This window comes from Nanorana parkeri, unplaced genomic scaffold (genome assembly GCF_000935625.1).
Source record: "Nanorana parkeri isolate BGI_ZX_2015 unplaced genomic scaffold, ASM93562v1 scaffold2441, whole genome shotgun sequence".
In the NCBI taxonomy this organism is placed as follows: Eukaryota; Metazoa; Chordata; class Amphibia; order Anura; family Dicroglossidae; genus Nanorana; species Nanorana parkeri.
Genome location: NW_017308709.1, coordinates 111,650 through 127,052, shown reverse-complemented (window position 1 = coordinate 127,052; position 15,403 = coordinate 111,650). Strand labels below are relative to the sequence as shown.

General features: G+C 42.3%; 1 protein-coding gene across 2 annotated transcripts in view; it reads left to right on the top strand.

The window, feature by feature from the left end:
- CCT5 (chaperonin containing TCP1 subunit 5) overlaps window positions 1-15,403 on the top strand; it is a 76,882-nt gene that overhangs the window by 30,131 nt on the left and 31,348 nt on the right. For both annotated transcript variants that reach the window (XM_018573588.1, XM_018573587.1), the window contains 4 exons: window positions 1,931-2,123; window positions 4,102-4,251; window positions 7,639-7,758; window positions 7,839-8,024. In XM_018573588.1, coding sequence (XP_018429090.1) covers window positions 1,931-2,123; window positions 4,102-4,251; window positions 7,639-7,758; window positions 7,839-8,024 — 649 coding nt within the window. The remainder of the gene's footprint in view (window positions 1-1,930; window positions 2,124-4,101; window positions 4,252-7,638; window positions 7,759-7,838; window positions 8,025-15,403) is intronic.

Below are 15,403 nucleotides of genomic sequence, written 5' to 3'. Positions count from 1 at the left end.
AAAATATATATATATATATATATATCTCTCTCTGCAATACATGCACATTTTTACATGCCTACCTTCCTCTTTTGACCTAATACAGCGCTGAATTCCTACTTGCCTACTTTTCTGCTGGATTAAATGCCTCTCCTGAATCAAGAGAGGCAGCTAGCATTTTTAGAAGTAAACTTTCAGCCTCCATATTTTTTTTTTTTTTTTACTTCTTTACCTCCTTTGTTGTACTCCAAATGTGTTCCTTTTTAAAATCCTCTTTACGGTAATTCTGTTAAAAGAGAAGGCTACCGCACCGCAAAAACCACAACATCCGACCAGTTAGCTATGAATGGGCCCTAAGTCTCTAAGAGGTAGGTAAAAACTAGGACTGCACTAAAATTTCAGCCGCTGAAACGCCTCGGACGAAAATGCCATGATGACCAAAAATGCAACCGGAAATTCCGTGCATTGGGATCTCCTCCCCGTTTGGCGCCAGTCTGTGTGCCTTCCGATTCTGCGCCAGCACCCAGCGGGGAGGAGATAAACTTTCAGGATACTGAGCCGTGCGTGGCAGCGACAGCTGTCATTGTTACAGGAGACGAAGCTCTCCTCCCACACCTCCCGGCGTCGCCTCCTGTGTCAGGATGGAGAGCGGTGAGTAGAGGAGAGCGCTCTGTCTGATCTGTCGCAGAAGATCTGTTGCAAGTGGTTAAGAAGTCTAGTTTTCTGGAAATCAGATTAGCAGAAAAATCTCATTAGGAGAATAATTACATCACAAGAAGGCAGTCACAATTGGTTGGTGAAACTTCCTACCTGGGACCTCTCAACAATACTTAGAGGGTTACTTTAGGCGCCTTTTTAAGCCTTTTGAAGAATGTTTTAAGACAATACTAACTCTGAAAATGGTTTTGCTATTATCTCTAGCACCTTCTAGAAGAGTTCTCGAAGTATGCACTCTCCAGAGAACAATTTTACTGCCCAATTCTACCAGAAAAAATGGCTTTGCACTTTTACAGGATACAAAATATTACAACCCATCTAACACAAGAAGCTGCCTTTCACAGATTAGACGTCAGAAGATGCCTAATAGCCAAACTTGAGGTCCCTAAATTCTGGAGAAAATCCAACAACCTCTTGTCCTTTTCTTGGGTCTTAAAAAGGAAAACGGCAACCAAAAACGCAATAGCTAGATGGCCCAGAAATGCTATTGTAAAAGCTTGCAAAGCCCATTTGCTTTAACAGCCATAAAACTCTTTACAGCACACTCAAAGGACTTTGCCTTTTATAGAAAGAGTGGGAGCATCTCAAGACAAGGTCATTAAGGCAGCTATCTGGACCAGTTTCCAAATCTTCGCCTGGCATTATACGGTCTAACTTTTCTGCAGCCAGGACAAAGCCTTTGGCAGGAAAAGTTTCGTGGACTGTCGTCCCACCTTAACTAGGTATTTCTAGCTTCTCTCATGTGCTGTCCTGGATAGTAATCCCACACTGACTAGTGCACTAGTTGCTGTGGGGGAAAAAACATATTTAGTCTTAATAGTAAATGTAACTTTAGGTATCCTCACTTAACGACCGAGTTCCGTTCCTACGACCAGGTCGTTAAACGAATTGGTCGTTAAGTGAGAAACTCTATACAGTACTGTATAGCGTTGCAGATGTACAGTACCGAACAGTGTACTGTACATCAGGCAATTAAAATACTTACCGGGACCGCAGTGAAGATCGGAGGACTTCACTTCTGCTGGCGACGCGTCGCACAAGGTCGGAGGACGGTCGTAAGTGCGAGTGGTCGCAAAGCAGGTAAGTCGTTAAGCGAGGATTATCGGTACTATTCATAGTAAATGTAATTATATTGATGTGTTTTAGATGGTAAACAGATGTGGAAAAGTCTATTGTTACATGTCACTAAATTTGCCAATGATGACCTAAGGCTGAACTTCCTCTTTTTATGTAGGATTAACCGTTGCCACCGACAAATGGCAGAAATTGCAGTTAATGCAGTTTTGACTGTAGCTGATATGGAACGCAAGGATGTTGATTTTGAGTTAATTAAAGTTGAAGGCAAAGTTGGAGGCAAACTTGAAGACACACAACTTATAAAAGGTGTTATAGTGGATAAGGACTTCAGCCATCCTCAGATGCCAAAGGTAAATTTTAAAGTGGCCATTACTTTTAAGTTTAGTTGTCTTAACAGGGATTCTTTAACACAATTCAATTTGACAAAGCAAACCAGCGGTGGGGGGGTTGGGGCAGCAGACATTTTTAGGTCATCACATACTTCCATATTGGAGTCGCAGACCACTTCAGCACATGTGACGGTACCTAGACGGACATACTCTGATTTTCTAGACCCAAAGGAGCCTATCGGGGGTTTTATAGGCAAATCCCTTCCACTCCTATTTCTAATTACTTCATGGTGTCTTCAGGGGACAGGGTCTGGGAACAGAAAGGGATGATGCACAGATGCACTGCAGTGTTCACATGAGGCCTTACCGTAACAAAAGCTACAGAATGTTTACTATAAGTTCCGTATAAAGTCTAGGTTCTGTGTATAGTATACATCCTTACCTTGTTAATGTACCGTATTTTTCGCTCCATAAGACGCACTTTTTTTCCCCCAAAAGGAGGGGGGAAATGTGCCTGCGTCTTATGGAGCGAATCCCGACGCCCGAGACATGCAGTTTCGGGCGCCGGGCGAGTAGTATGAGCCACTGCTCGTTTAATACGAGTGATCTAATGAGATCACTCGTATTAAAACCGAGCAGCGGCGATCGAGATCACCATAGAGCAGACGAAGAATGGACGTTCTTCGTCTGCTCGGTGTGATCACTGAGACCGTGGCGCTATAATCACAGCGCCACCTGTCTCAGCGGTCACAAACTGCAGCTTCTGTCATAGAACAGAAGCTACGGTCTATCGAGTGCTCCATAAGGCGGTGCGCCTTGTGTCTAAAAAATTGCCAATAGGACGCAGGGAGGTCCGGTGCGGACCTCCCTGCGTCCTATGGTCCGGTGCGTCTTATGGACCGCAAAATACGGTAATTTGAAAAGTATCTTTTAGTATTCTACAGCTTTCAGTAAAATACCTGGTAATCCTACCATAAAGGTCTGTTTGGTTTTTTTTTTTAGACACCATGTTAGGAGGTGACAACTGTCCCCCAATTGTGCTCTACGCTGTCACCCTGCAACATGGGCTCCTGATGGGGACTACATGCAGACGTTTACACCTACATTATGTAGGCTTGGTTCATTGTTGTCATTTTAATAATGTATGTCGGATATCTATATTGGCAGATCCTAGGATATGTTTACTGAATCTAATCGTTAAAGACGAATATTCTGAGCAAATCTTTAGTAATAGGTGTTCTTTTTGTAGCAAGAAAATTAGTAGCCTTGAGGTGGATGTCTTCTAACCCCCCACTATTGGTGAATGGCGTGCCCAGGTCAATTTATTAAGAAAAATTGGTGTACCAACACAGGGGAAGACATACACAATTCTTCAGAATGTGTGGCTTTCTACACCAGATTTAGCACCCGATTCTTTAGTGTTACAATATATTTTGAGCTAAGAGTAATTATGTAATGTTTGGTCGATTTTATGGTGTGTGTGTGTGTATGTATGTCCTCTCTCTCTCTCTGTCTCTCTGTCTCTGTCTGTGGTTATGTTTATTTTCTTTATTTTGTTTGTACAATTGTTAAATTGAATAAAAGAGATATTTAATCAAATCGGATGTTTGGCACAAAGTACTTTTAGAAAACTAAATAATTACTTGGCATTTACTTGTACTTTAAGCTAAGCCAGATCATCTACAAGGGAACCTAGGCTGATTTTTGTTTTGGTCTCCATTTTTCTCTCTTGCTAGCCTCCCTAGTCTTTTTCTGTGGTTGCCCTTTTTCTTTGGTTGCCCTAGTTTTTTTTTTTTCCTTGCTCGCCCCCCTCTTCTTTTTTTTTTGTTTCCCTATTTTTTTTTTTTTTTTTTTTTCTCCTCCTACCTCTCCCATGTCGGTTATGCATTTCTGTAATTTATTGCTATTGTCTTTTTCAAAGATGCCCCCCTTCCCCATTTAATGTTTTTTCAGTGATATTTTCCTGCCTAATTAAGTGTTCAATGTACTTTTATTCCAGGAAGTAAAAAATGCTAAAATTGCAATTCTTACCTGTCCATTTGAACCACCTAAACCTAAGACTAAGCATAAGCTTGATGTGACCTCCGTAGAAGACTACAGAGCACTTCAGAAATATGAGAAAGAAAAGTTCCTTGAGATGGTTAAACAGGTTTGTGTGGAACTCATTTTTGCTCATCTGTTTCCTGCGCATAGTATGTAGATCCACTTTGGACAGCTAGAAGCTTTTATGCTTTTCACATTTTACCAATTTGTCTGCCTATTATAATGCACATTCTAACAAGCAATGTGAATTATGTGTAAAACAAAACAATGTCAAAATTATTAAGGTACACAAATTAAATTTAAAGTTTACTGACGTGTCTAAATTTGCTCTGAGCACCCAGGTATTTAGTCTTTAAGGCCAAACTTAACTTTTAAACTGCAATTACCTTTTGATAATTGAATGGGGAATCAAAGTTCCGTATTCACATGAGTTGCTTAATGAATACACTGTGCAATATTTGTTTTTTGTTAATATTTTAGTAGACAAAAACTTGTGCCTTGATAACTGCTAATGGATGCTGCTAAAATAAAATCACATACATATTTAGCTTTTTACTTTCAAAAGATGTTTTACTTTTTTGTACAAAGTTACAGTACAATAAAAAAAAAAACAGATCCCGACTAAGAAAGCATGCATTGACCCCCCCCCCCACACTTAATCCATATAACGTTGAATCGGAGAGTGAAGGGTATACACGCATATATAGTCCTCAATAAATAAAAGTCCACCAGCTACGGACTCCTAGCACCCTGATCGTTCATCGGTGTTCAGTAGGTGAGGGGTAAACAGTGTCTTATCCAAAATGTATCAATAAAAACAGAGGGGATCCTATATAGAAAAGGTCATATTTATTTTTTTATTTTGGGGGTATATTCTGGTGGTGTTCTGTCTTTATAAATCGATAGTGTGGTGAACGCTAACACACCAATCATTCAGCACTTTTTCATTGTCAGATTATTCATTTTACAATCTCCATTTGTACCATGCATTTTGAGTAGAACCTCCCCCCTACCCTAATTATTTCCTATTTGTCGAAGTCTTCATTTGCTGCCGAAAAAATTACAATTTGGCTAGGAATCAACTTCAAACATTGGGTTATACTGCCGCCTTCAGGAGCCTGGGCATTAGCAAGTAGAACTTAAAAGGTTTCACCTAATTAGCCACTCTTGCTCCCAGCATGCCTCGGTATTCTAGTATTTAGTGGCACTGTGTTCCTTAACTGTGTTCCTTAACTGTGTTCCTTAACTGTGTTCCTTAACTGTGTTCCTTAACTGTGTTCCTTAACTGTGTTCCTTTAACTGTCAACAAAAGTGTAGCTTACACGTGTATCACTCGGCTGTAGATTCTGAAATCATCTCTGAAATCATGTGACACTGTCCTTCTGGAGGGTGGCTACTTTTGTTCCCCATGGTCCCTGTGTTTTCTGCAAAGTAGTTACTGCTCCAAGCTCGTTCACGTGATGGATTACAATCTCATGTTTAGCTCATTTGTATCTGTTCGCCTATCACCGGAGCAAGCTTGGAGCAGTTGCTATTTTACAACACGGGGAGCATGGGAAACTAAAGTAGCCACCCTCCACAAGGAAGTACAGTGACATGGAAAGTATAAAATTAAACGTCAATCAATGCAGAATGGCACCGGCTATATTCGACTACAAATCCCAGCAATAATACATTATACAGTGCAATGCAGAATACCAACAGCCATATATATATACTAATACAACAAATCCCAGCAATACATTATACATAACAGTGTATAGAGTATTGCTGGGATTTGTATTCCTCTATACAAGAAGTAATAAAGTAAAAAAACAAGACCATTTTGAAAAAATTTAAAAAAAAGTTTTAAGTTCCCCTGTGAGGGTGTGTATATTACCGTAAACACGCCTACGTACAAAACGACGATCGCGCTACACATGGCCGGTATTGTTGCGTGCAAGAGAGCAATAATTCTAGGGCCAAAATTCATATATTTAATCGGATGACCTGTACAGGCTTTTAAAGTGTTGCCTATGGACAATTTGGGGTACCGTATTTTGTTGCCTTTTCATGGACGCACACAGTTTTTAACCTGAGCATGTTGGATATCAATTTACTCGTCATAACCTCATCTTTTTAAAGTTTACACCAAAAATGTTTAATTTTTCTGGGGGCACTAACATTCGTGCATTTTTTACTAAATGTTTGATTTAAAGTTGCACGTGATATTGAAACTAAAAATTTGCAACTGCCACCTTTTTATTCTACAGGGTCTTTGCTTTCAGAAAATGTTTGGTGGTTTTAAATAATTTTCAGGCCTAAAATTATTTACGTTTATAACGTATTATAATGTTTTTGCACATGTTATAATACGTGTGCAAAGACTCAAAAAAGGCCTTGGCAGCGAAAGGTTTAAACAAATTCTAATGACCACGAAAGTCCTGCTTCTAGATGGAATTTTTTCTAGCCAATGCTCATTACAATAAGTATGATTTACCATACTGAATACCATATTCACAAACATTCTCAAATATTTTTTTGGTTCAGATAAGAAACCAGAAAAATTTCCATCCTTCACCTTTTCATCTCGCTACATTTGAAAATGATCACTAATTTGCCTCCATAAACTATTAGAATCAAACAAACCTTTTGGAAAACATTGATTTTCAGTGAAATTCTAACAGTGTATGGCTATCCTTAGCCCAGAGCTGGAGATCAACGGCCAGAGCTAGCAAACCTGGAGAGCTTATAGTCCTAATGCAGATTCACTGTACAATTAGGAGACTAGGTATAATAGGAAGGGATCTACAGTACTGTGCACAAGATTTCAACACAGTGAAAACATGCTTGTGTATGTATATATGTATGTATATGTGTGTGTGTATATAGGTATATCTCAAATGGGGGATCACCTTCCCTGGGAAAAAGGTAGTCCGGGCAGCAAAGTCCTTTGTTTATCTGACTTGCAGACAGTTGTTTAATAGGTTGCCATAAAACGGAAAACAAATCCTTGCCTTTCAGTCTGACTTAAATGGGCAGGATTCCTCTCTACCAGGTGGTGAGCTTATCTCAGCCACCTAACAAAACAGAAGTACTTTCAGCAACCTTTTAGGGCTTGTTCACACTATTTTCTGGAGCAGATCTGCAGACGCGACATACATTGGGATGCATTTTGGGTGCAGGAGCACACGGTTCTGGTCCGGACACAATCCGGACGTCGTGTGAACAAGCTCTTACTCACAAGCGCACACTGCTCGTTCGGCATTGCGGTCATCGCAAGTACGATCTGCCTGTCCAAGATAGGCAGATCGTACGTTTTTGTTGGTTGTAAGGTGTGTGCCCAGCCTCAGAATGCTCTTGAGTCCCAGGCCAGAGCAACATCATGCTTCAGCCTTCCCTTTTCTCACCTGAAGAATCAATCATTAAGCAATTAACAATCCAGGTGAGGGACAGAAAGCCCGTTAATTTCTTTAACCTCTCTCTCTCCCACCCCCCCTTCCGTTCTTTGTAGATAAAAGACACTGGTGCAAATCTAGCCATATGTCAATGGGGTTTTGATGATGAAGCAAATCATTTATTGTTACAAAATGATCTACCTGCTGTTCGCTGGGTTGGTGGACCCGAAATAGAGGTAAGATGTGTACTCTTTTTCTAAATTCAGCACATATTGTAGAATAAAACAATTTTTGTGACATTTGGTGTTTCCTTCAGTTAATAGCTATTGCTACTGGAGGTCGTATTGTTCCACGATTTTGTGAATTAACATCTGAAAAGCTTGGATATGCTGGCATAGTTAAAGAAATCTCCTTTGGAACAACAAAGGATAAGATGCTTGTTATAGAACAATGTAAAAATTCAAGAGCTGTGACAATTTTCATCAGAGGAGGAAATAAGATGGTGAGTATGGAAATTACAGTTCCATTGTATGAATATTTTTGTAGTTTTGCAAAGTATGTGTTTTTTTTTTTTTTCCTTTTTTTTTTCCCCCCAGCAATCTATTACTGACCAAAATAACAAACCCTTGTTTAGTATCCCATTAGACATGCTGCTGGTTGTGGCAGAGATTCCACAAGGGTCCTCTAGCTTTCTAAAGTTTTAAATTGATTAAGTCGATCGGTGGATCATGGAAATCTAGAGTCGATTTTCCCCTTTATGGATGCTACATTTGAGTTCATCCCAAACGTGCTATGTGGTCAAACCAAATGTTACAGATGAAATGGGCATTATGTGGTCAAGCCTTTTCTGGTCATCGGCAGCCCAGTCCCGATGTTTCTCAGCCCATTAAAACATTTTAACTATAACCACAGAAAGATACCCAGCTGACTTTGAAGGCTTGTTCACATCTCCAGACCAGATCTGGATGTGTTTTTTTTTTTTGTCTCAATTGACTAAGTGTTTGCATGTGTTTACATGCATTTTTGTGTGTTCCAGACAAGAAAAAAAATGTAACATGCTGGATGAATCTCTAGGGGTGTTATTTTTGGACCAGACAAAAGTTCTGGTCTGTAGATGGTGTGAACAAGCCCTAAGGACCCTTTTAAAAAGTCACTTATTTTCAGATTTGTTGAGTGAGATTTGAAAATCTGTCTCACAAAATATTGTACATTTGATTTTTTTAAAATATTTGATAATCTCATCTGTTATAGTGCACCTGCTGAAAAAAAGACCCAATCTATCCCTACAGCTTTAATGGGATGTCAAGGGTGCTGCTATCATATAATTAGTGTCGGGCTGGGGCTGGACTGTCTGCAGAAGTAGAGTGCATTGTGTCATCTCCTAGCTATTAGCTAAACTACAGCCTACGTGCACATTTTTAAAATTAAAATTATTTACTATAATTTCACTGCACACTGTAAGCTTTGAACCAGAAGCTGCAGCAAGTCAAATACTGACAGTGGCAGCTGTCACCCCTTCAAGTTAATGAGCAGTTGACAGTTGCTGCATTTGAACGCCGACAAACCGCTTATTATTGTATATGATACGATTACATTCGGTTAGGAATCAATCCCTACCCCTGGATGCACAGTCTGCTTCCAGGGATAGTGATTGATTCCTAACCACATGTAATCGTACAAGATTGCATGCAGTAATTTAAATGGTTGACAACTACCCCTTTTGAACAGCAGATTCCTGCTGCGGGAATCCCCTAATCACACCTAAAATATGGATGTGAATGGAGCCTGAAATTGAATCTGTCATGAGAAAAATATGGGACTACCTCTTTCTGAAAAGGGTAAATGCCTTTAGTTGTGTTTCAGACACAGTCCTGGAACAAGCATGGTATGCTTGTTGAATGTGTGTATATATGTATGCATATATCTATGTATATATGTGTATCTTGTGATTTATTTCTTTAGGCACCTATTTTTTCAGAAGGCTCCTCTGCTGAGCCTTGGGGTATTGTACCTAGACCCCACCTAGAAAAAGATGCAAGGTCGGCCTGTAACATTGCTTTGGGCACTGGATCCTTCATGGGGTGCTCACCTTGCCCCTTGCGCATCGCGCTTTAGCTGCAGGGTACAATACAGGTCCAGGGCCATGGTCTGTCTGCAGGTTAAAGGAGAACTATGGGGGTCAGTGGTTTTCCCTATAGTTCTAAGGGTCACGGGAGAACACAAACTAGCGTTCCCGTGAACCAAAGCTCAGTAGCTCGTGGTATACTGAGATGCCAGGACAGATCCTGACATTGCTGTCGAGATCCACCCAGCTGCGGGTTTGACAGCTGGCTCTGCCTTTCCAGAGGTAGAGCCAGCTGTGCCCGCCCCCTCCCCATCCATTCCGCCAGTCAGCGTTGGAGGATCGGACAGGGGAGGGGATCCTTGCAGGGAGCCATGAGTGCCAGTCACGGCTCTCTGCCGGGATAGATCGAGAAGTGAGCGAGCGGCGGTATGTGTTCGCTCACTTTCCGATCTACTGAGCCGACCTGTGAGTTTCATTGTCACAGGTCGGCTCAGATTATGAGGCTGAGTGAAAATCACTTGCCTCATAATTCTCCTAAGCCCTGTCCGTAAAGATCACTTGGGGGTTATGCCCGCTAGCTTGTCCCCAACATCCTCAACCTTTTAAGACTTTCTGCCCGCATGGTAAATCTTTTCTTTGGGGTTTAGGGTGCTGTTTGCTTCCCGTTGCGACAGTTTAAATGATCTCCCATGTCCCACTCTGTGTTCTGCCCCTTTTCTTAAACAGTTCTCTTAGGATGCCAGCAAATACTACTGTGGAGCTGTTCTTGCGTCTCCTTGTAAGTTTTCTGCAAGCCATGCACCACTTGTTTCCTTTAGCTATACTTGCTGACTGGCCAGAGTGCAACCCCTGCTTGCTCCGCAACACGGCAATCTTTGGATATTTTTTCTGGGCTCTAGCTGCCTACAGAAGGCCTAACCTTTCCTGCTCTGCAGTATTGTGGCTTGTAATTGCATCTTGGGAGATTTTCACATGCACGTGGTGGATTTAGGCACATGGTTCATAGGTTCTCCCAGTCCCTACTTGGCCCCTAAAACCAAGGGTATATGCTCTGCCCCCTTAGAGATCCTGACTCTGCTAGTCCGAATTCTTGTCCCTTTGCAGACATGCTATCTGGCTTTGTTCCTTTTCCACTCCCTCTGGGACAACCTCCTTTGTTTCTACAGAGGAATTTACCTCTGCAATGCCTGAGATAATGGGGAAGCTATCTGTAGTTTAAGAAGCCATAGACAGTGGGGGTCATAAATGTGCACCAAAACATAAGGAAACCATTTCTGCTGTGGCCGCAGTATGTACCTGTCTCAAACTAGAGCAGTCTGTATTGACCTTGCCTAATATATGTGACGCAGTCCTGAAGTGGTTATACCACCACTGTGGAGCTGCCCGATGACTTGTGTGTGCTCCCCTCCGCTGCCGGTTATTCCTTGCTCCGCTGTCCCCCATGCAGGACTGGCACAGCGGGCGTCTTTCCCTCTTATTAGGCCCGGTTCCCACCTGGCCGTTTTTCCGCGCGTTCGCACTCGCGGAAAACCGCTCAAACAGGGAAATGCCATTATTTTCAATGTGCATGGTTCCCATCTGGGCGTTTTTCCGCGAGTACGAACGCGCGGAAAAACGCCCAGATGGGCGTGTACTTCTTTGCGGCGTTTTGGTCAGGCGTTTCCATTGGGATACAGCCAAGTAGCCCTCGGAAACGCGCGTTTGTTGCATGTTTTTTTTACTGCGAATCACGGTACAAACGCGCATATTCAATACGCCTAGGTGTGAGCCCAGCCTTACTGAACCTGGAAGTGAAAAAGATTGTCACTTCCAGTTCCAGGCTGTCATTTCTCCAACTGTTGTAGCCAGAGAAGAAGCTGGTGAAGCACGATGAGGGAATTTATCAAAACTGGAGCAAACAAAGTCTGGAGCAGCTGTGCATGGCAACCAATCGGCTTCTTTCTTCAGTTCAGTTAAGATTTGAAAATAAATCGGCTTCTTTGATTTTCAAATCTTAACTGAAGAGAGAAGCTGATTGCCATGCACAGCTGCTCCATATTTTGTCTGCTCCAGTTTTGATAAATTCCCTCTTTGGGGTCCACAGGGGACATTGGCTATCTAATAGACCCCTGAGGTCTCCTTAAAGAAGACCTGTAACTTCCTCTTTTCTATCACATAGGGCTACGGTCTCAATCTCAATTCACTTGGGGCCCACTGGACACATTTTCATCTGCCATGGTAGCTGCTTGCCAATTTTCATAAAATGTCATACTTGCATAGTTACTTAGTATTTGGGGTTGAAAAAAAGGCACCGGTCCATCAAGTTCAATCTTTGTGTGTCTGTGTGTGTTGTGCATGCGTGTGTATATAGTCCCTGTGTGGTCTAGTATTTAAGAGTACCTGTACCCTTGTATGTTAGTCTCTAGGTATCTAATTGATTTGTGAACAAATCAATATTCTCTGCAGATACCACTGCTTGTGGCAGAGAGTTCCAAAATGTAACCACTCTAACTGAAAAGAAGCCTCTATGCCCTTTGTGGATTAATCTTTTCTGGTGGTGGTGGCCTCTAGTCCTTGTTAGGGAGTTTACAGTAAAAAGTTTGCTAATCGCCACTGAACATTTTGAACATCAAAATCATGTCCCCTCTTAATCGCCTCACTTCCAGCATAGTATACTTAAAATTAAATTTGAACTGATTGTAGCAACATTAGCGATAATCTTTAAAATTAACTCCGTTACAAAAACTAGAGGCCATCACCTAAAATTGGTGGAAAAAAAATTCCAGCACAAGGGGCGAAGGGGGTTCTTCACAGTAAGATCAGTTAGGGTCTGGAACTCACTGCCACAGGCGGTGATTTCAGCAAATAATGTGGAATTGTTCAAGAAACTTTTGGACGATTTCTTAAGGGACCGTAATATACAGGGGTACGGGTACTCCTAGAATGAGATCCTAATAGGTTGGACTTGATGGACTAATGTCTTTATTCAACCTCAAATACTATGTAACTATGTACAGTGTTAGTGTCAGTGCTTCGGCCGCATGAAATCAGTTTGTGGGCCAGAATTGGTCTGCGGGCCGGAGCTTTGAGATATAGGGGCTTTTTAGACCCCAATGTGATCGCAGTAAAGTGCACCAGAGCAATAATTCTAGGGCCAGTATTTATGCACATCTCTAAAATGATGACCTGTAGGGGTTTTTAAAGCGTAGTCTATGGACTTTTTGTGGTACTGAATTTTGTTGCGGTTTCACGGACGCACACAATTTTTAACCTGGGCATGTTGGGTATCTACTCGTAACCATCTTTTATATTTCATTTAAAAAAAATAGATATTTTATTGTGTTTTGGGGGCATTTAAGGGCATTTTTCACAAAAGTGGGGTTTGATAAGGAGTTGTGCTAATATCGTGCAACATAAAAATTTGCAACTGCAAACATTTTATTCTATAGGGTCTTGGCTTTTTAGAAAATATAATGTGTGGGGTTTTTAAGTAATTTTCAGGCCTAAAATGGATTATAACATGTAGACAAAAAATGAAAAAGTCATGAAGGGGTTAAAGAAGTGGGCTGTGCTCATCATGGCTCCAGCCATTTCCTGTCTGCACAAAGCCTTGATCTTTAGGATTTCTACATCACCAAAAGGGCAAAAATAAAAAAGTAGACAAGACCTCCAGCAGGAAAATCCTTTGGCCTTGTGGGGGAGAAAAATTCCTTTTTGTCCTGTTAAAACCTCCGGAGCCAAGTGCATACAAGGTACCCAGTTAGTAGTTTGATAATCTGTATGACTGCATCCCAGTAATCCGAGGCGTGGACAGGACCAGAAGATGTGGAGGATGGTGCCGTCTTCCTGTCTGCATCTCCAGCATGTCTGGTGGTTTGAGGGGACATTTTGTGGAGCCTGGTGGGGACAAAATACCATCTGGTAAGAATTTTGTAGCCAGTTTCATGTATATAATTAGCCGTAGGGGCTTTATGGGCAAAGTGGAGTATGTAGTCCTTTTGGTCCTAAGTGAAGGTAGTAGCTAAGTCTCCCACTATGTCAGGAAGCTAGGATTGGGTAGGTCGGTTGTCAGTGCTAGTAGGCATAGGCTTTAGACAACCCATAGTCAACGTACTTGCCTACTAGACAAATCTCAAACGTTGTTAGGTCTGTGCGTGGAGGTGGGGAAGTGCTCAACCTGGAGAGAAAACTATGGAGCTGGAGGGCCTGCTATCGCAGTAGAGGGGGGGGGGCGTGCTGTGGGGGGGGGGGGGGGGGGGGCGGGGGGGGTGAGTGGCCAGATAGTCAGTACCTCCCAGGCTCCAAAATTCCCAGAGGTCGAAAGTGCCCAGTTTGTAACCTGTTTGATGCCACTAAATGGGAAAAGGAGCTGTCTTCTATTCCAGGGACAAAACTGGGGTCTCCCACGACTGGGGTCAGTAGAGGAGATGTGGTGTCTGTAAGTACTGTGGGCGTCATTTTGAGTACACTGATTGACACCTGTGAGGGTGAAGAAGGATTTCTCTGGGAAGAGCTAGTGTAGTCCAGAGCAAGGGGGAGGCAGCCTGTTCAATTTGCAACCATCGCTTGTCGGATGAGACATTACACTAGGGCTGCGGAAATTAACGATTAATTCCTCCATAATTTTTTTGATCGTTTTTTTAAAATCCTTTTGATCGGTACTCACCTCTCCGCCGGCTTCCGGGACTTCCGTCGGAGATCCGGTGACGTCGATGTCACCGGACTCCTCCCCCCCTTCGTTAGCCAACGGAGCCACTTGGGGGAGGAGTCCTTCGTTAGCTGATGGAGCTATTGATTTCTTGCAATATTAATTTTATTGGTCACAGTAAGGTCCTGGTGTGTGCGCACACACACCTCTGTCCTTTCAATAGACCTGACTACGTTATTGCAAACTATTATTTAAAAGCAATAAGGTTAGCAATACTTATTGTGAGATCTCATCCAATCATGGGGGGGATTAGTGAATGCATGAGATGAGAGACAAACATATGCCTGATCTCACACATGCACCACACAACATTAAAGTCATCTTTGTTTTCCCCATAATCTCACAGGTTCTTGCAGTTTAGAAACTAGATCTCCCTGGAAGGCACTGGTGATGTAGCTTTCCCAGCGGGAACCGGTAAGACCCTGGCTACATCACCAATGCCTCACTAGACCAGGAGGGGAAATACTGATTCAGCATTGGCCTATACACATACAGCACAGCAATGAAGTAGTAAAATGAACTAGGATCCAGCACTTTATTATTAGTTGCCCCACTCAAGCGGCGGCCATATTGTGGGGCACGTGAGATTAGGAACGTGCTGTATTAGTGTGATCCTAGTTCATTTTATTACTTCATTGCTGTGCTGTATGTGTATAGGCCAATGTAGTTGGATCTCTGTGCGTTTATAATCGATTAAAATTTTTACGTGTTCGATTAATCAAATTTTTTTAATCAGTTCCAGCCCTACATTACACCATTCGAATGCCCTAGCCATGTGCACTGCCAAATGGTAGCGGATGGCGTCTGGAAAAATGACCCCCCACCCCCCTCTCGGGATTTAGGTAGCGTCAGCAGGGATTTATTCAACCTGTGAGCGATGTGCGCCCATAAAAAGGATGTAATTTCGCCGAAAAGATTTTAGGAACGTCATTCTGATGTGCACTGGCAGTGTTTGGAATAGATAGAGTAGCCAGGGGAGAACATTCGTCTTGAGGACACTGTTTCTCCCGAACCATGAAAGAGTGTGGCCTGACCACTTGGTCAGGTCGCGGCGAATGTCTAGGAGCAGCGGCGGGAAATTCACCTGGAGTACTTTATTAACCGATGAGGGCAGTTTTGTCCCTAGGTA